Genomic DNA, 20,712 nt, shown 5'->3' with positions numbered 1-20,712 from the left:
CAGTTGGTTTAGCATCTGACTTCAGCTCAGGTTATAACCTCACAGTTTGTGAGTTCAAGGCCTGCATCAGGCGCTGTGCTGTCAGCACAGAGCTTGTTTCAGATCCTCTGTCTCCCCCCTCTACTCCCCTCAAAAATAATAAACACTTAAGAAAAAAAGGTCTTCGGTAAAGTGATATGAGGGCCAGAATTGGCCTCTCAAGAGGTGTGTGGTAAGCACGCATACGGCATGGAGTCTAAGGGGTGAGATGCTGCAGCTAATTATCTCCTAGAAGATCCAAATTTGAATAAGCAAGTATCATCCAGCATCTGAAATGAAGGAGACCTACTATGTGGCTGTTCCAGAGGCTGAGCTTCCAGACTTCAGCTGCCAGTACAGAGGCCCTTCCTTCCTTCCAGCAGGTTCACGTTTGTTGAAAGGGGACAAGCAAACTCTGGTATGGAAGCTTTGTGCCAGGCATTGAGCGCAGCCAGGAGCAAGAGTCCTCTCCTTGGTGTGGGTCCCTGAAGTAACCAGACGCAGCGTAAAAAACAAGCTTTAATCGATCTCATAAAAATTGTTCTTGTAACTGAACTTGAACAGGCCCACTTGCCCAGCAGGCTGCAGGTGACAGTCTCACATTTCCAGGTTCAGGGGCAGGAGGTAGGTGCACAGATAGACTGTGTCATCGATTTACTGGGTGGTCTGCAGCTCCAGCTTAAGGCATACCTTCAGCCATGCCACTGATAAGGAGGCACTCCAAGGAAATGAGCCCAGAACAAAAAGTCCCTCACACTTGAGAGCCCTGTGCCCTTCCTCTCAACCACTGCCACCTCGGAGCAGGGCCCAGTCATAGAGACAAGGAGTGCACTTAAGTTTGCCCCAAGGGGCCGCCTCATTCAAGTCACACGGACAGGCACAGGTTCTGAATTCAGCAGGATGTGGAGGAAGCAGGCATGACCAGCTTTAAATGATCCAACAGCCCCTGGGGTCACCAAGAACTGGTGTTTAATGAGGCCTCGAGGGGAAGGGCTGCCTTCCCTACAGACTGCTTGGCAGGAGCCCTTCCCCACCGCTTCCTCCCCTCCCCAGAGGGCGGTGTGCAGGGAATTGCGGACAGGTGTCCATGCCTAGACAGACATGATGCCGACCTGACCAAACTGGAGCACTTGTCCCCTTTTAAAAAAGTTTACAGCAAATAATAGGGAAACTGTCAGACGTAGCCCCTCAGAATGATGAACCCTGGCATGCTTGCCTGCCTGCTCCAGCCAGAGTTGCACCAACACTGGCGTTAAACAGTTAAGTGCACGCTCCCAAGGATGGCCCAGGGTGGTCCCCGTGAGTGGGGACCCTTGGGCTGCTCTGAGCTGGCTCCAGCTGCTGTCACTGTCCACTGAGAAAGGCCAAGTGGCCTTTGGTGCATCTGTTGGCGTAGTGTCCTTTCTCGCCACACTGGGAACAGCAGGGAGGGAGGGAGGAGACAAAAAAACAACACCGTTTTCAAATGCAATTTTCAGGTAAGGTAGCACCTGCTAAATACCAGGTTCGGTATGGGGACTCCAAAATTCTCAGTCATCCAGACTTTCATTCAGACACAACGAAGAAACTCCAAAGGTATCACAGAAACTGCAGAAACTCCAGGAACTCGGCAGATGGAAGGGGGCTGCACAGCCAGAGGGTGACCTGAGAGCACACAGCGGGGGTTTCTGCAGGCTGGGCCCACGTCAAACATGGGACCTATCCATGGAAGGTCTGTCGTGGGTGGCAGGATGAGGAGAATCCCATGGGAATCGAGCTCCCCCACCTGCCTGGGGACCAAGCCCCTCTGGAAGGCTGGCCAGTCACTTACCTTTCTGAGGCACTGTCTGAAGACGGGAGGCAACAAGGTGAGAGAAGCCACAAGGCTCCTTCCCCAACTCGGGGAGTCATTGGCATGGACACGGAGGGTGGGCTGCACCCACAGTTTTCCTGCCTGCCTCTTGCACCTTTGCCTAAGCTACCCCCCCGGGGCAAGTTTTGGTTACAGGATCAGAGAGATGGGACAATGGTTAGAATTGGATGAACAGACCCAGAAAATCACTTGAAAAATCTAGCAGACTCTGACCTGTCCCAGTTCTGATTTTCCAGGCCCTGCCTTAGCTTCTCTTCATTCATTCTTTTCACTCCCCAAAAAGAAAGGAACTAAAAGGTAGTGGATGGCAGCCTCAAGCACGGGACAAGGGTCAGGAGACAGGTAGGAGCACTCACCCTGCACTAATGTACCTAGTGCCTTCCCAACCCCAGCTTCCTCACCCTGGAATGCCCAGATCTCTCGTCTGCTCTATCCCCCTGACCCCACAGTGCCTGCGTTTTCCAAGGCTGTCTGATATGTATGTGTGACTTTGGATGAGTGGTCTGTGGGAGATCACCAGAGGGAAGGGCTCACTGGGACCCTGCTCACAGCACCTGGCATGTCTGTCAGCTTCCACAGCTGGCCCTGGAGAACCCAGGATTCCTACAAGGTGTCTTGAATATCAACTATGAAGGGCCTGACCTGAGAAGAGGTTGTTGAGTTCTGGCTACACCTTTGTAAGTTCCAGGACTTGGGAGAGCTGGCTTCAAAGGCCTCGCTGCAGAGTCCTGGGGGAGGGTGGGGGCGAGGGGTGTCCAGAGAACAGCTACAATGCCTCTGTTTCCTCGTACTTGACGAATGACTGGCCAGAAGCTGTCTGTTCTCTCCTCACCTGGGAGGGCTCAGGCTCAGAAATCTCTGAGGCATTCTGTGAACCCAAGTGCACATTTAACTTTAGTTAAAGCACCTGGGGGTGCTTGGGGGGCACCTGCCTTCCCCTCCTTGCAAAACACAAACCCCTCCTGGGTAACAGCAATAACAGTCTTGGTTCTCTCAGTAGAGCTGGCCCAGGGCAGGTGCTCAGTGAGTGAGTGATGGCTGTGGGAAGTGGCTCAGCCTTTCTTGAGAGAAAGTTCTAGGAACAATTTAAGCTAAGCGTATGCCCCTTGACTCGGACCTTCTACTTGTAGGTATGGATGCTGCTATCAGACTAGAGCTCACAGAGGTCTAAGTGTCAGATTCAGCATGGTTTTTAGTAACAACAACTATAAACTGCTATCCACAGAGAACTGGGAAAGTAAATTGCAGTTATATTACACAGCCAGTGAAACAGATTACATTCACATATGTTGACGTAGTTCAATCCACAACATAGTATTAAGAAAAAGAGACTATAGAAAGTTATACATACTAGGGCCCTATGTACATTAAAATGTACTTTCATTGTGCTTATGTGAGTAAGTTTGGCACAGCCGTTCTCTAAGTGGGGTCCCCCATGGGGCCTGAAGGAACACCAAAACCAAAAATCATGACAACACAGCACACTAAGTCAAGTGGCTGTTTTAGGAAAGGTGGGAATAGAGATAACACTGTGTACCTGTAACATATCTGTCCTCTAAATGTTTTTACAGAAAGCGTGTACTAATTCTGTATTTTGTAAAATACTGAAATCTGAAGTTTTTGTAAGCCTAGTTCTACTATCAGTTGTTTCTGCTGACTTCCCTCAGTGGGGTTTGCTTCCTTCTAGGTTTTGTGATTTTTGATTATGAACTCATTCTTCGGAACTTTAGCTGTGGGAATTCTGTGTGGTTGGGCTGAGAATAAATTCCTCATAGAGCCAGATTCCAGGGGCCCACATTTGGGGCTGTTTCCGATTAGAAAATTCAAGTCTGTATAGCCTTCACCAAGGGTGTGCATACAGCTCCAAAACTCACGAAGGGACCATTGGTGACTATGAAGTCTCAAGGCACTTTTCTCCCCCCTTTCCATCCAGAGCCAAGAACAACACAAGTTTTCTAACAGGACTTTTAAAAGTTTACCCTTCCCCTGAGCATCCCACTCTGTTCAGGGGGATTCTAGTCTGTTTTTTTCCTGGGTGGTAAAGCTGTCCCTCTCATTCGGGTATGCGCCCTTGTGGATGTAAGGACATCCAGAAGCTTCAGGGCTTACTCCCTTCCCTTAACCCATGCTTCCACTTTGTTACTGGCCTCTGGAAGATTCCCCTCCCTTTCCTTCAAACTCTGTCCTTGCATTCAACAGCATGTGTGATCGTTCTGTTGGCCCTGGTGTGTTGTGGAAGGAAGCAGCATGGTCTCTAGCCCACCAGAGCAGCCCATTGTCACTTTTATGGTCAGCAAAAACATAGATGTTTTCATTTTTCAAAATTAACTGTCTGGGGAATGAGGGAACAGCCCCTGACTGTGAAGACCCTGCCCCATCCCCCAGCCCCAGGACTCACCTTGTAACAGGTGACCTGCTCCAGTGGCCGGGGTCCCCGGTTGCCTGCGCTGCTGTTTTGACTCTGCATGACCCCGATGACCTGCGGGGCTCTCTGCTGATTGGGAGAAGAGTTCTGACTCGTTAACTGGATCAAGGAGGACGACCTTTGTAATGGCGGATTGTTACTTTGCTGGAAAGAGTTACACAACACGGTTTTACTGCGGAAAACACGTGCACGCAGACTACCAACGGGGACAGGAAAAAAGAGGGCGGGACTGCTCCCGCATGACCAGCAGGAAGAAGGGCTTCCGCGGTGGCCCTGCTCAGGAGAGCAGCCAGAAAAGAAACATCTGGTGATGATGGCAGGAGCCGCTGCCCGAAAAACACCATGCAGACACACAAAAACGAAAAATAAAAGTAGAAAACAAAACACCAAAGAGACGAGGAGGTCTCTGGGGCAGCAGGGCGAGGGCATGAGCAGGCCTTACTTTTGTTTCTGAGGTTCTAGCTTCAGGTCAGGATGAACGCTTGGTTCAGCCAGATGTTTAGCAGCCTACACGGCGAGCAACAGTCACAGAAAAACAGTTGGAGGCTGACGTGCTGACCTGCGGTCTAGGGGCTGAGAGGGCCCTCCACTAGGGAGTCATGTGAGCAAGGGGGACGGGGGGCTCGGGGCTCGGGCCGGATAGCTAGGCCACCTCCTAACCAAGAGGGGTCCCGGCCTGGCCTCCGCAAATATAGGAGCACTGAGCTAGAAAGCCCCAGGTTGTCATGGCTGTACCCACACCCAGTTCCTGGCTTTGCGAGGAGTTCTGAGTCGTCCCACAGCCTCCTGAGGGTGGGGGTCAGTGCAGTGGGGCCAGGGGCGGGGGGGCATGCCCCCTACCAGCTGCTCAGCCTGTAGCAATGAAGGATGAGCAGGGCTTTGGCAATGGGGTCAGAGTCCAGCCAGGTAACAGGTAAGGATTCAAGATCAGTAGGCGGGTTTACTCAGCCTGTTGAGACCCTGCTTAGTGCACCTGGCCAGCCCTTCTTCTGGGCCCCCAACCCTTGACTCCCGGGTGCCCTTGGTTTCGGGGGTTGCTGCTGCAGATTCCCACTTGTCTATGGCATCTCTCCCTCTCCTCATGCTTGAGGGGATCAGCCCATTGCTGGGTTGTGGGACCCCCTTGTCTAGAAAAGTGAAGCCAGCTGGTCCTTCAGCTCTGTTCCCAGCCTGTCCTGCTAGGAACCTCCACTCAGAGCGCTAAGGGTACTGGCAGGAGAACCAGTCAGCCTCAGTTCTGCTCCCCAGCTGCTCCTGCCCAGCTGCGGGACCTCAGACGAGGCCCTCCCTCTAGTTTGTTTCCCTGTTTGAAACACGAAGGGCTGGAACCAGAAGCAAGCGCAGCAGACCCACGGCGCTCGCGCTGCCCTCCGCTCTGGCCCCTGGGAGTGGGGGTGGGGGGTGAGGCGCCACTGAGGCACTCGCCAGGCAAGAAGGGGCGAGAAGCCAAGTGGGCATTCGGCTCTAGCAGACAGAGCAGAGAGCCCTCCACCTCCACAGGGAGATGCAAACCATTCTGCTCCCTGAATTTTCTGCTGGAACTCAGGGTGACTCCCCTCCTGTCCCACCTCCTCACTGCCTTCTCACACATCACCAGCCGGGGCTGTGGCGGACCGTGCACCAGGGCAGGCAGTGTGGGGGCCGGAGGCACTACGGGGCCAGGGAGGGGCAGGGGCACAGTACCTTTGTCGGAGGCTGCGTCTGCTGTGGCAGTGGGGGCTGCTCGGTGGTTCCCATCGGCAGTTCAAATCGAGGGCTGGTCACCCCGCAGCCAGAGGGGATGAGAAGAAGAGGAGAAGGGGGATGAGAGAGGGGCCATGCCAGGAGGTATTCCCGGGAGATCACAGGCAGCCTCTGCCCAAGCACAGAGCAACTCACCCAGACGTGGGGAGGGTGCCGGCTCTCAGCTCCGCCCCTGAAGCCTCCGGGGGACAGGGGTGAAAAGAACTGACTTGCCTGGGCAGCTCTGCCCACATCTAGCTTGGGGACCTTCACAAAGTGCTGCCTCCGGAGGGCTTTTTGTTCATGGGACCTGCCCCCCCCCCCCCCCCCGCCACATCCACTTCTAACTCAGGTGCCAGACCACCTCCGACAAGACACAATCCTGAGGGACACCTCGGCCGCCCCGCAAGCAGGAATCCCTGGGCCCCCTGCAGGCTCCTGGCTCTCATCCAGAAAGCAGCGCCAAGTCTGCAGCACCTGCCACCTGCCCACTGGGTGGCAGTGACCAGGATACCATGCTTCTGTGCAGGTGTCTGTGGGATGGACAGAAGCAGCCCAGGGTGGGGGGTGGAGGGGAACGACACTACTTTGCGGTCCCAGCGCCACCCCAGGGAGAAGTCCGACTCCACAACCACCCAAAGTGACAGATGTGCACTAAGGCCCAGGAGAGGAGCTCTGAGCCCTGCTGGGCAAGGTGAACCCCGCTTTAGAGGCTACGGACCTGCCTCAGACCAGGTGCCAACCCTACCACCATGTGACCGAGGCCAGTGGCTAAGCTCTGAGCCTCAGTGTTCCCACGCGCGAAATGGGGTCATCCTCTCTCACACACACTTGAGAGTTATACAAACTAGTATATGTGGAATCCCAAGCTCTGACTCCACAGAGGCCCCCAAACTGCAGTCTCCTTCCTTTAGGGCTCAGGTTCTTAACCAGAGGTCCCTTACAAGGCATGAGCTTTTCTCATGCACGCAGCCCAGCTTTCATCAGATCTATGACCCAGGAAAGGTTAAGTGTTGGGCTAGGCAGAGCCACCTCTGAGCTCAGGGAGCAGCAGTGACCCCTGCCCCAGGTCCTGTGGGGACACCACCTAATGATCAAAGCCCAGCTGGACCCAGGAAAGATCTAGAGGGCAGCAGGGCCTGGGGCAGGAGTGGGGTAGGGGAACAGGGTCTGGCTACTCACTGCATGAATTTACACGAGGGCCCCTCTGGGCAGAATCCCACGAGGTAATTCACACAGATGACTCTCCGTGTGTGCCGGTGCCTGCACAGGGGACCTGTGGAGCCAAGCGTCTGGGTCACTCAGACTCCCCTCTTCGGGGGATGGCCTCGTGCCCCTGTGCCAGTCAGAACCCTGCCTACACCACTGCCTGGGGTGCAGAGAGCAAGAGCAGGGCTTTAGATGCTGGCTCTGTCTCATATCCATTCACAAGGGACAGCAGGCAGGGCACACAACCTCTAAACCGATAGTTTCCTTACCGAAAATCTAGGTGAGAGTGCAGTCCACACAGGAGCTTTGGGAGGCTCGGGCGAGCTGAGGGTGTAAAAAAGCCTCACTAGCCCCAGATGCCTAACACCAGATTTTGCTGGGACAGGTAGAGGGTCATGTGGGGACAGGAAGTGAGGACCAGCGTCTTGCTGGGGGCCCAGCCACCCTGACACCTACCATGCTTGCAGAAGCCACGGTCGTACCAAGGGCAGTCCTTGATCTTGGACTCAGGGTCGATGTGCAGGAAGGGGCACTCCTTGTTGCTGCACTCCCCTGCAGGGAAAGCCAGACGTGCGTCCACCTGGGGCAGCTCCGGGACAGCCAGACCCAGACCCACCTCATGGCTCTCTTACCCAAAGGGGGTATTCTGGACACTGGGCAGGGGCCCAAGTATGCAAAGGCACCAACTGAGAGCAGGAAATAATTGGCCTACCCTGGTGAGCCCTTCACATCTACTAGCCAGGACAGGCGAAAGGTCTGAGGATTCCACCTTTCAGAACAAACAGGGAAGATTTGGGAACTCAAGGCTGAAGTCCTGTGGCAGAATGTGATAAAGCCTTTATGATGACAGCTCCTCTTAGGAGCAACTGGACCAGCTGGCCAGTGGCATTGTTCACCCAACTACGGGATCCACCCCCTCTGCGCTTGCCCTCCCCGATCCATGTGACACACGGAAGGACAATCTGATCACTGGTGGCCAGAGAACACGCAAATCCCTTTCCAGACCCGCAAGCCTCTATGTGGTCTAGCCTACTCCTCCCCAGGCTCCTCCACCCCCAGCCACATTGCCCCCCGCCCCACGTGACCGGCCCCTTCTTAGCCTTCAGATCCCAGCTCAGGTCTCCCCTCCTGAGAAAGACCTTCCTTGACCACTTAGCCTAAAGGAAAATATGGTCCTCATGTGGTCCCATTGCTGTTTATTTACTTTAGAGTGCTTATTGCATGTCATTTTCTTTTCTTTTCTTTTTTTAACGTTTATTCATTCTTAAGAGTGAGAGAGACAGAGTGTGAGTGGAGGAGGGGCAGAGAGGGAGACACAGAATCAGAAGTAGGCTCCAGGCTCAGAGCTATCAACACACAGCCTGACGCAAGGCTTGAACTCATGGACCGTGACATCACGACCTGAGCTGAATTCGGACACTCAACTGACTGAGCCACCAGGCGCCCCTTGCATATCATTTTCTTTTATTTTTTAATTTTTTTTTTTAACATTTATTTATTGCTGAGAGACAGAGAGAAACAGAGTGCAAGCAGGGGAGGGGCAGAGAGAGGGGGAGACACAGAATGTGAAGCAGGTTCCAGGCTCTGAGCTGGCAGCACAGAGCCCGATGTGGAGCTCAAACTCACTAACGATGAGATCATGACCTGAGCTGAAGCCTGATGCTTAACCGACTGAGCCACCCAGGTGCCCCATGCATATCATCTTCAACTTTGTCTCACTGCTGTCAGCTGCCTCTTTCCCTGGGCCACCAGAACAAAAGAACCGCGGGACGAGAAATGGGTCTCTCCTGTTTACTACCGACACTCCAGTGCTGAAAGAGGACCCTCACTTGTGTCACAGGTAACAGAAGCTGCATGGTACATGTGCACCGGGGCGAGCTCTGTGGGGAAAGGGCAGGCAGGGAAGCATCAGAGGCAGTGGGGAGGTTGCCAGGCCCGGCAGGAATGAAGGAACCCAGGCCAGCCTTCAGGGGTGCTCTTAAGAGTCTTCCAGGAGGGCTGTCTCCTGCCTTTGGGTCCAGATGGGTGATGGCTTCCATGAAAAGGGGACACCCCCCTTCCAGTGCTGGTTCCAGTGCTGGTTTGGTGGTGGCGGGGGGGGGGGGGGGGGGTGCCGGGGGGGCGGTACATGCAGAACTGACTATCTGTGCATTGACTTCACAGCTTATGCTACCTCTACAAAAAAAGCCACAACTATCATAATAAACCAGCAGGGCATGCCTGTCGGGCTGCTGGAATAATTAATGTCTCCTGATGACAGTGCTTTGAAAGTGTGCTGCATGTCCAGTGCTCCCCAGCACCCCCAGCCCACCGCAAAGTATAGCAGGCTTCCAGTCCCCCGCTGAGCCCCTGCACAAGGCCAGCGGTCCCAGGACCAGAGCCCATCCTCATCCTGACCAACAGGGCTCCTTCCTGGGCAACCTCCACCCACAACAGAGAGCGGTGGATTCTAGTTCCATCAGGGAGCATAAGAGCTCTGCTGAGCAGCCCCCTCTGCCCCCGCTTCTCCATGCAGTCCTCAGGACAGCCAAGGGCACATGTTCTCTACACAGCGAGCAAGGCAACCTCAAGGTGAGGAGTGGAGGTCTTGGCCACCACAAGACAGCCCCCTGTTTAGGACAGTCAAAGTAATACCTGGGATCGTACTCCCAGACAGAAGGAACCAGCTCAGACCTGGGGGGCAAGGAGTCGCCAGTCTGGAAGCAGCAGCCGATATGAGGGAAAAGGTCAAAGTGAGCAGAAACAAGGCCTCCCGCCAGCTGCACCCACCATGGGACCCTCAGTTGCCTCAGCTTCCAAAGAACTTGAAACTAGAGGGCCAGCTGAGGTTGGCAGACACTGCGTGAGGTTCTCATGTGAAGCTGTAAAGATGGGAGTTAGCAGACACCATGGGCACCTGAGCAGCTGTTTATCCCCTCTGGGTCTCCGTTCTGGGTGCCTCTTCAGAGCTCCTGAGCCTGGATGTCCGAGTACAGAGAGGGGCCGGGCCATCTGCTTACCGAACTTGGAGTAGAAGTAGCACTCAGGCATCTTGGTCATGTCGTACTCGTGCAGGAACTCGCACTGGTCCCCCTTCTTGCACAGCCCCCGCAGCCAGTGTTTACACACAACCGTCTTCTCGCCACTGATATGGCGGAATGGGCACATGCCCCCTGCCAAGAAAGAAAGCGCACTGTGAGGAGGGCGGCGCCTTCACCCCACATTTCCCTGCAGTATCTGGGAGCAACATGTCCTGGGCGGCGGTGGTTGCCCCTGGCAGAAGGCAGTACATGGGCACACGTCTAAGTTTTAGTACTTCTATATTTTCTATGTGTTTTGGAAAAACCTAACTAAAACATCAAACCATGCTTTCACAGATATTACTGTAAGATGGAAACTTTTTTTTTTTTAAGATAGAAAGCAGGATTTATTGGTGGGCATAAATAGGGAGGAGTAGTGCTGAGATTCTCATGAGTGCAGAGCCCACCATTTGTCCAAGGGGCCACGATTAGGGATGTATTTGACCCCATAGCCATCTGGGATGAGCTGCTTTTCTGCCACCATGTCTTCAAATTCGTCTGCATTAAACTTAGTAAAGCCCCACTTCTTGGAAATGTGTATCTTCTGGTGGCCAGGGAACTTGAACTTGGCCTTGCGTAGGGCCTCAATCACATGCTCTTTGTTCTGCAACTTGGTACGGATGGACATGATGACTTGGCCAATGCAGACCCTGGCCACTGTGCCCTGGGGCTTTCCAAAGGTACCCTGCATGCCTGTCTGGAGCCTAGACTGGAGAAAGCGTGAGGCCAAACTTCAATGTCCACCAGAAAAAGCTGTCTCCGAGGTCCCTTAGGGCAACCCATACAATCAACAGGCTGTATAGACCACCAAGGAGGCTGCTGTTTGCAGGCACATCACACCGGGCCCCATGGAAAAGAGCACAGTCGGCTTAATTGGCTGCAGTAAGATGGAAACTTAATAAGCCTTCGGGTGGTGGGGAAATAAGCTTATTTGTTAATTAAAGAATAGCTTTAGTGATACACAGACATAGCAAAAATTGTAGGGGTAGTTAAAAAAAAAAAAAAGATTGGGGTTTGGGAAACATGGCTCTAAGAAACAGAAGGTAAAGAGGATACCAGCAGAAGCCTGGACCCCAAGTGGGCTCCACCTCTAGTTATAAATGCCCACTTAGCCTCCAAGAATTAGGAAAGAAAATCAACTTCAGAATTGAAGAAATGCTCTGTATACAAACTGGCCTTCTGTGGCAGGAACTGAGCGACCAGCCACCCAGATGGGACAGAGCTGCACCCTTGGAAACTCGTATTTATTTTTATTTCATTTCATTTTATTATTATTATTATTTTTGGAAACTTATTTCATTTATTTTTTGGAAACTCTTCTTTTTTTTTTCTTTAAAAAAAATTTTTTTAATGTTTATTTATTTTTGAGACAGAGAGAGACAGAGCATGAATGGGGGAGGATCAGAGAGAGAGGGAGACACAGAATCCGAAGCAGGCTCAAGGCTCTGAGCTGTCAGCACAGAGCCCAACGTGGGGCTTGAACCCATGGACTGCGAGATCATGCCCTGAGCCAAAGTCGGATGCTCTATCTCTCTCTGTCTTAAAAATAAATAAACGTTAAAAAAAAAAAAAAAAATTTAGTTTCCAAATAAATTTGCCTACAGGAAGAAAAATGCCCAGACCTATACATGGCATGTAAGGTCTCACCTGCAATCTGTCTCCTTATGAATCAATGGATGGTCTGGTTCCAGCAGCCTCTGTTGGAGCCTGGTTAGTATGAACAAAGCTCCACAGGACAGACTATTGTAGGGGTTTTTCATGAGAGGATACAGAGGACAGTGAGCTTGTGCAGACTGTAGAATCAGAAAGGCTTGGGTTCAGACACTGGCTCAGCCACTCACTAACTCTGTAATCTTGAAAAAGTGCCTGAACACCTCAATACTCACACCTTCTGCCCATGTCACAGGTCAGCTCGTGGCCACAGGGAAAGTGAGGTGAGAAGGCAGACTCAGAGTGAGGGTCCATCCTGTGTTTTAAATTTCAGACAAAATACCCCATAGTGTTCCTAGCCTATCCAAAGCACAGTGATTTCATCTAGGGACACTGTTAGTCTGCAGCAAACCAGACCTGACAGCCTATAAGTCTGCTTGAAGGCTGGGTGGTGGAAAGCACCTCAGGAGGAATGTCGGGGAGCCAGTGATTTCTTACCTTTGCCACAGGCAGCTTTCAAAAAGAATTCGCAGACAGCAGCCCCTGACTCTGCAGAAAGGAAAACAGAGACATCAAACAAAGTGAGGTGTGACTAGGGACAGCTGAAAACACAGGGAGGGGACCCTTCTTGCCTTTAACCACAAAGGGTACAGGAAACGTTCTGGCAAAAAAATGCAAAGCCAGACCAAGCCAGAAAAAAGCTGCTCATTTTAGCCATTCCCTGCAACATGAGACACATATGCTGGGACCAGTTATTCTGAGAACCTCCTATAAGCAAGATGCTTTCAAGTGGCTGTGGAAAGGTTAGGGCATAAGATCACAGAAGTTAATTACCCCCAGTTCGGACATGGGATGGTCCAGAGGGCTAAGACTGTGCATGAGAAGTGTGGCCACTTGAGGGGAATGAGGCTACAGGGGGCTCTTCCAGGCCACGGACTGGTAGGAGAACATGGATCTCTGGCAGTCATAAAACACAACATAGGGAACCGCAGACCGAACCAGTCAAGAACACTGGAGAGCTCACCTGGTTTTACTAGGTACTGAATGGCCATAGACCAAGTGGTCTTCCACAAGTCCCTTACCCCTCCCAGCCCTCAGTTGCCCCATCTGTGGATTGAACGTAATGACCTCTAGGCTTTAATGTTACAACATCAGATTCCAAGTGTGTCCAGAAAGGAAACAAGAAAACTGCTGGGTTTTTTTAAAAAAGTGCTAGACATGGGAGCACCACTTGGGTGGCTCGGTCAGTTAAGTGTCCAAGTCTTGATCTCAAGATTGTGAGTTCAAGCCGGCATCAGGCTCCGTGCTGGACGTGGAGCCTACTTTAGAAAATAAATAAATAAAAATAAAGTGCGAGACATCCACCTAAGTTGGGGGGTGGGGGAGCCAGGAGCTACCATCTGAAGGTGGAGAAGGAAGGGAGCTCAGGCAGCTGCCCAGCTGTGATGAATGACATAGAGTTGGGGTCCAGAGAAAAAGTGAGGGATAGGCTCCCAGGGGGGCAAGTCTCAGAAGAATGGAGCTTGAGTGTCTAATTGGGAATCTCCTACAAAGAGGGACAGGTGGTCCTTCCTCCAGCAAGACTCCTCCAACCGCCCAGTACTGATGAAAGCAAGAAGAGGGTGCTGAAAGTGGGGAGCAAGTGGAAAAGGTGGATATCTAATTATTTTCCTTTATTTGGGGGAGCGAAGTAATTTCCAATCCAGGACACTCGCTTTCATTCAAGAATTATTTGAACAGCCAGACATGGTTCTGCCCTCCTGAAGGTTGTATTGGGACAGCCCCAGGGGATCAAAGATCCAAGAAAGGGGGGCTCCCGAGCCTGAAGGGGGTCCCAGAATGGGGAGGAAAAGAGTCCCAGGCCCGATGGGGAGCAGGCCCCGGAACCGAGGGAGAGGGGTCCCGGGGCAGAGTCGGTCGCGCCCCTAGCCCGCAGCCCCGGCCCCGCGCTCACTGTCCATGCCGGGGAAGGGCAGCGGCTGTGCCCCGAGCTGCTGCTCCACTGCGATCTCCAAGTCGAACTTGATGTGGTCCACGCTGGCGATGATTTCCTGCATGGCGGCGGCGGCGGCCACACCGGCCCGACTACCCCTGAGGTCCCTCGCCGCCCTCACACCTCTACCCGCCACCGGCCCCACCGCTCACGGTCCTCCGCCTGGTCTCGCCTCGCCTCGCCGCCGCCGCCGCCGCCCGAGGGATGCCGGGAGCTCCCGGAGCCCGCGCCGGCCTTTCGCCTGTCCAGGCCCGGCCAATAGAGCGCGGAGTACGGGCCGCTCCGCCAGGCCCGACTAGCTGCCCGCCGATCTCCTGCCTCGCCTCGCTGCACGGGATAAACTGCGTCCGCGCGCACCGGGTGGGGAGTTCGCGTAGCGGACTGAGCCTGCGCGAAGTCGGCGGAGACGCGTGCCTACGGGAAGGTGGCCGGGAAGGAGGGCCTGGTGCGCGGCGCTGTGAGGCGGGCACGCGAGTGGGGGCGACGCGGCGGGGTGACGCGGGGCCGCACTGGGGGTGACGCGGGGCTGGAAGTCCGGGCTGCGTTCTCTGGGCCAGACTTTTCGAGTGGGAGCCCATTTGACCTTTCCTGGAGCCCAGTACTTGGGCCGGGACAGGACAGGGGCCGCGAGTGTCACCGCCGGTGTCGGAGTGGGGGACGTCTAGTGAGACGACCGAGGCTCTAAAGGCCGGTGTGGAGTGGTCGGGCTGGCCAAAGGGCCCCTGGGAGCGTCTGCCGAGGGGCGGATCCCCCAGAGTGGCCAGCGGCGGCGCGTCCCTAAATCAGGGGTTATTAGCTTGGGCAGGTTAATGAACTTGGGGAGGAAGAAAATTACACCTTTAATTTTCTCTGTGTGAAATGAGCATTTCCTTCCGTGACGGAGTAACGTTAGCAGTGCCCTAAACTAAGTCGTGATTTCCAGTGGGGAGGAGGGTAAATGATGGTTGGACATAGAGTATCTGCAACTACTTACAAGCTATCATTTACGCCCATCACTGCTTTGACAGGATGACAGAATCTTGGTATTCAGTGTGTTGCAAAAGCAGCGTATAAACTAATGTAGCATGAGTTTGTTTTCAAAACGTTTTGATACCTATTTTGATATCATTGGGTTTTTTTTTCTTGCAGTGCTATGTGTTTCATTTAATGCATATAAGCACTTTATTTAATATGGCTACCTGAAAATTTTAAATTATATATGTGCTCATGTTATATTTCTGTTAGAGTTGCAGGCCTCATCCAACGTGGAAAAGGCCCTTTGTGCTAATGTCACTAGGGTGGTGGTCAAAAGAGGCTGTCCAATATCTTACTCGGACCTGGATTGGAAGTCAGCCCAAGCCCAGTTCCACAGCTGGCCAGTCTTACCCTGATATTCCACTGTACTGCGGCAGGACCCCCCAGCCAGTTGCTCCCCTTCCTGAGCCTCAGTTACTAATCTGTTCAATCTGCAGTCACTTCTGCAGTCTTACCAACTGTGACCTTCTAATATAACTAGATCCTAAAATATTTTCAGGCTGGCTATTCTGGTGTTTTTTCTTTATTAAAGAGTTTCAAGTATGCAGACCAGGATGTCTAGCTGTCCGATAGAAATACAGTGCGAGCACATACGTGATTTAAAATTTTCAAGTACTAGGGGCGCCTGGGTGGCACAGTCGGTTAAGCGTCCGACTTCAGCCAGGTCACGATCTCGCGGTCCGTGAGTTCGAGCCCCGCGTTGGGCTCTGGGCTGATGGCTCAGAGCCTGGAGCCTGTTTCTGATTCTGTGTCTCCCTCTCTCTCTGCCCCTCCCCCGTTCATGCTCTGTCTCTCTCTGTCCCAAAAAAATAAATAAACGTTAAAAAAAAAATTAAAAAAAAATTTTTTTCAAGTACTCGTGTTATTATAAAGTTTAAAAATTGGGAAACTCATGTTAATTTTCTTTAGCCCAGTATGTCCAAAATTATTTCAAAATGTCATGTCAAAAGATTATCGTGTATATATTTTACCTTTTTTTTTTTTTTTTTTGGACACAGTCTTTGAAATCTGGTGTGTAATTTTACTTAAAGCACATCTTCATTCAGACTATGCATGTTTTAAGTGTTCAGTAGCCACGTGTGGCCAGTGGCCACTATATTGGACAACATACCCCTAGTCCATTTACCCACAGATTTTACAGAAAAGACACGTTTGAATTAACTTCCCTGTGCAGAGGCCCAGAATGCTGACAAATTTTTCCTAATAATACATTATAATAGCTACGATTTCTAAAATTTCTATTAAATGAAATGTGCTAAAAATACCTCATTTAATCTTTACCCTCGTGGTGAGGTCGGTAGGATTATCCTCACTTTTTAAATTTTTTTTATTTTTTTAATGTTTATTTATTTATGAGAGAGAGAGCGTGAGTGGGGGAGGGCAGAGAGAGGGAGACAGAGAATCCTAAGCAGCCTCCAGGCTCCAAGCTGTCAGCACAGAGCAGATGCCGGGTTTGAACTCACGAACCGTGAGATCATGACCTGAGCTAAAGTTGGACGCTTAACTGACTGAGCCACCTAGGCACCTCGGATTATCTGCATCTTGCAGCTGATGATATCTAGGCACGGGAAGGTCAAGTAATGGGCCTAGTCCCACAGGACTCAAACTCTGCTCAACCTTCAGTCCCCGATCTCTTAAATCATGGCTTGATAATATCAATAGCTTATGTCTGTCGGGTGTTTACTATGCCAGCACCATGCCACAGGCCATGTATCCGAAGCCTCATTTGATCATTGCTACAGTGCTGTAGTTGACCCCAGTTTACAGGGGAGGAGACTGAGACCAGAGCAGCCAGTGCTGGGAGACTCGTGGATGATGGTTTGGCAAAACTGAAATCTGAACCTGGGCTTTCTAATCTCAGAGCTTGTGCTTGTACTCACTTCTGTGTCCTCTTTCTGCCTTTTGTGACTACAAGACCAGTTAGACTTCATTCTTTTTCTGACCTTGCCAGGCCCTAGAGGGGAAAAGCCAGAGATGGACCTTGTGAGATTCGCCCGGCTCTTCTCCGGCCCTCGCCCAGTGGGACTGTATGCCCTTCAGCACCTTGACCCTCTCAGAGCCAAATGGGCAGGAGGCAGGGAGGGGCCTAAATGGCTGAGGGCTGCGGGGCTGACACAAGCCTGCAGCAGCTCCCCCTCTCAACTGCCCCTTGGCCAGGGGAACCAGAAGAACAGGAGCAGCGTCAGCTCTGACCTGAGCCAGCCCGGCCCCATGGCCACTCAGGAGGAAGAGGAAGAGAGCTTTGGGACCCTCTCCAACAAATATTCCTCAAGGAGAATGTTCCAAAAATCGACAGCCCAGTTGTATAACCTACGGCTCAGGGAACAGAGTGTTGACGAAGATGAGGAGAGGGACCTGGAGCCAAAGCCATGGCGGGGCCGGAAAAACACCCCTTACTGGTACTTCTTCCGGTGCAAACACCTGATCAAAGAAGGAAAGGTGAGGGAACCTTTGGATTCTGCTGCTCCTGGGTCACTTCTTGGTAGTTCAGTATTCTTTTTTTTTTTTTTATTTAAAAAATTTTTTTTTTCAACGTTTATTTATTTTTGGGACAGAGAGAGACAGAGCATGAACGGGGGAGGGGCAGAGAGAGAGGGAGACACAGAATCGGAAACAGGCTCCAGGCTCTGAGCCATCAGCCCAGAGCCCGACGCGGGGCTCGAACTCACGGACCGCGAGATCGTGACCTGGCTGAAGTCGGACGCCCAACCGACTGCGCCACCCAGGCGCCCCTGTAGTTCAGTATTCTTGAAGGGCCACCCTACCTTCCCTATCTCTAAATATTTGGATGCTCAGGGCTCTTCTCTGTCCTCACTCACCCTGGGTGCTGCACTAGGTGACCCACCAACCCCCTTGCTGTCAGGGTCCCCCTCCTTGTTACAGTTCTCATGTTGGTATCCTCAGCCCATCCTTCCCAATCTGCATATCCAGCTACCTCACCATCTCCCTTACACTTACCCACATTCATCTGAAGGTTTTGTTCACAGCCTTGTTTTCCCTGCACTGTCTTCATCTCACTAAATGGCGATGCCTCTCGGGCCAGATGCCTTCAGGCCATCCCCAGCTCTTCTCTTTCTCTCACCAGCTCCAGGTTCAAGATGTTTCCAGTCCTAACACTTCCCTCAGGGCTACCCCTAGCCTTAACCTCAGCCCCTCAGCTATCAAAACCCTTGTCACTGGGCTCCCTGCTGCTCACACCACCTCTTTCTCCCACATCTGCTTGCAGCACAGAGCCATCCTATTAAAGCAGAAAGAAGATTCTTTCCAGGACTCTCAATGTGTTCAATGACATTGATGTTCATTTTATTAAGTATTGATAAAGACATTGCATTTATGTTTAAAAATCTCTTAGGGGTGTGTGTTGAAGATTTGGGGAGTGAAATGATGCAATGTCTGGAATTTGCTTTAAAAAATTCAGTTTGGAAGGGGCGGGAACAGGGTATGGTGAAACAAGATTGGCTGAACATTCATCATCATTGTAGTTCTATTCTCTTTTGTGTGCGTTTGAACTTTTCTTTCTTTTCTTTTTTTTTAACGTTTATTTATCTTGAGAGAGAGAGAGAGAGAGAGAGAGAGTGAGCAAAGGAGGGGCAGAGAGAGAAAGGGAGAGGGAGAATCCCAAGCAGGCTCCGCGCTGTCAGTACAGAGCCTGACGCGGGGTTCGATCTCACTTACTGCAAGATCACGACCTGAGCCGAAATCAAAAGTCAGACGCTTAACAAACTGAACCACCCAGGCACCCCTGATTGAACTTCTCCATAACGAAAAGTTGAGAAACAGAGAAGTCAAAGCCTCACAATAGCTTATGAAGGCTGCAAGATCTGCCTTCCACCCTCCTTAGCTTTCCACTCATCTCCCCCTCCCTCACTGTGCCACAGCCATTCTGGCCTCCTCTCTGCTTCTCCAACTCCCAGGGAGACTCCTGCCTCAAGCCTTTTGCACTGGCTGTTTTCTCAGATAGCTGCATGGTTCCTTCCCTCGCCTCCTGCAGATCGCTGTTCTGTCATCTTCTGGTTGAGGCCCTGCTTGGCTGTCACATCTAAAACTGAATCTCCCATACCCTTCTTTTGGCACTGCTTGCTTTATTTTTGTTTTAAAACCTATCACCATTTGACACAGTGTATATTTTTCTTAGTTATCTCATTTGGTGTCTCTTTCCACACTAGAAGATGTGTTCCACGAGGGATCTCCCTCTTGTTCATAGCTGTATCCCAGCGAATAGACTTTGCCTGGTACATAGTAGGATTCAGTAATTACTGGCTGAACCGATGGACAAAGAAAATAATTAAGTTGTAAAGGAGTGAATTGAGGATTTAAAGGGGGTGGTATAGGAGTAGGGATGGGGTAGAGACAACTATGGGCCAAGGGGATTTGCAGCCAGAGGAAGCTAGTCATTCAGGGCTGCCGTCTTGTGCCATCTCAGGAGGCTGCTGCTGTGAATGGCCCCCTGTGATTGTGCAGCACAGTGGCCCTGAGTGTACCTACCAAACTGGCCAGAACCCAGTCTCCCATCCAGCTTAGACCCAGGGGGCTGGCACTACAGATGGGGTCACCAAGGAAGGAGGGGGAGGGCAGATTCCAGGATCTGCAGAATTAATATTTTCTGAGGACTTACTGAGGATGAGGCCTGGCTCCACTCTAGGCCCACAGACAGGCAAAGACATGGCCCTGCCTTTGAGGACTTTAACATCTGGCTGGAGGGAAGGCAGGCATGGCAAGGAGGCTGAGAGCTTTTGTAGGTGGTGGGAGTTTAGGGGGCTTTTCTTCCTGGCCACCACGAAGCTCCCTTATTGCAGAGCACAGGAACCAAGAAGCTGGTGGCAGAGGCCCAGGGCGGATGTGTGGCTCCCGGGCACGCCTGGGAGGGTCCCTCAGTCTCAGTCTCCTTCCCTTTTGCTGAGGGTCTCTGAGGCTGACCTGAGCCCCTTTCCATGCCCCCCCCCCCCCCCCCCCCGCCCCCCCCCCGCCAGCTGGCAGAGGCCCTGGAGCTGTTTGAGAGGCAGATGCTGAAGGAGGAGCGACTCCAGCCCCTCGAATGCAACTACACGGTGCTGATCGGGGGCTGCGGGCGAGCCGGATACCTGAAGAAGGCCTTCAGGCTCTACAATGATGTGAGTGGGGGCTGGGGCACGGGGCCAGAGGGGTAATGCTCCAAAGAGCATGGGCTTTAGAGTCAAAAGGAGCTGGGTGCATATTATGAGATGTCACCTGCTGGTGCATTACCCTGGTCAGACCGTTTAACCTTCCCAGCCTCTGTTTCATCATCTGTAAATTGGAGGTGGTCTTGGAAGATTACATGAATTTGTAAGTCCTCCGACCAGGGCAGGCGCCACCCGACCTCTTCCTTTTCCACTGCTACCCACCCCCAGTTTGTTTCTCCTCCTTACCCCCCACGCTCTATGCACATGCACACCCTTCTTTCAGAAAAAAAGGGCTTTTACTTCTCTTGGAAGATGATTTTACTTTATATTCATCCACTTCTTGTGTTGTATTTATCACTCGCAGAGCCAGGACGCTGTTTCTTTTGTGAGTCAGGAGAGAGCTTTGCCAAAGAGGATAGTAGACTCCAGTATAAGAGACCCCATCCTCTCTTGGAGCCAGAAGCTGGGAGCATCCTTTCTCCCAGCAGGACTTGTTGGCAGCCCTCGGCTGGTCATTTGGGATGCTCTTACTGTAGGCCTGATCATCCCTGGCTGGAAGCAAGGGGGAAGAGTTGTGGTTACAAATGATAAAGTAACATGTCCTCTAAAAAACCTAATTAAATACCATG

General features: G+C 52.1%; 2 protein-coding genes and 1 non-coding gene across 8 annotated transcripts in view; 1 reads left to right on the top strand and 2 right to left on the bottom strand.

Annotated features, from left to right (window-relative positions):
• Positions 1-524: 524 nt before the first annotated feature.
• On the bottom strand, positions 525-14,121 carry CPSF4 (cleavage and polyadenylation specific factor 4). 3 transcript variants are annotated; one of them, XM_040455911.1, is made up of 8 exons: positions 13,890-14,121; positions 12,434-12,484; positions 10,226-10,378; positions 7,683-7,778; positions 7,200-7,293; positions 5,979-6,051; positions 4,269-4,439; positions 525-1,431 (listed from the first exon to the last, which is right to left on the bottom strand). In XM_040455911.1, the coding sequence occupies exons 1-8, from the start codon at positions 13,990-13,992 to the stop codon at positions 1,363-1,365; spliced, it is 810 nt and encodes a 269-aa protein (XP_040311845.1). In that variant the 5' UTR covers positions 13,993-14,121; the 3' UTR covers positions 525-1,362. The 3 variants fall into 3 exon arrangements, with proteins under 3 accessions (XP_040311845.1, XP_040311846.1, XP_040311847.1); XM_040455912.1 differs by having other exon boundaries at positions 4,269-4,364; XM_040455913.1 differs by having other exon boundaries at positions 4,269-4,361.
• Positions 11,037-11,168, bottom strand: LOC121017858 (small nucleolar RNA SNORA70). Its single transcript, XR_005784927.1, has one exon. It is a non-coding gene; the product is annotated as a small nucleolar RNA SNORA70 (small nucleolar RNA).
• Positions 14,122-14,243: 122 nt separating the features above from the next.
• Positions 14,244-20,712, top strand: part of PTCD1 (pentatricopeptide repeat domain 1) — an 18,677-nt gene continuing 12,208 nt past the window's right edge. Inside the window, exons 1-3 of one of the 4 annotated variants that reach the window (XM_040455905.1) lie at positions 14,244-14,373; positions 16,894-17,381; positions 19,913-20,053. In XM_040455905.1, coding sequence (XP_040311839.1) covers positions 16,917-17,381; positions 19,913-20,053 — 606 coding nt within the window. In that variant the 5' untranslated portion in view covers positions 14,244-14,373; positions 16,894-16,916. Of the gene's footprint in view, positions 14,386-16,893; positions 17,382-19,912; positions 20,054-20,712 lie in introns of those variants that run through there. The other 3 variants (XM_040455904.1, XM_040455906.1, XM_040455908.1) reach the window with 3 other exon arrangements.

This window comes from Herpailurus yagouaroundi, unplaced genomic scaffold (assembly GCF_014898765.1).
Source record: "Herpailurus yagouaroundi ecotype Mexico unplaced genomic scaffold, PumYag 216, whole genome shotgun sequence".
NCBI lineage: Eukaryota > Metazoa > Chordata > Mammalia > Carnivora > Felidae > Herpailurus > Herpailurus yagouaroundi.
This window is presented reverse-complemented; position numbering and strand designations above follow the sequence as displayed.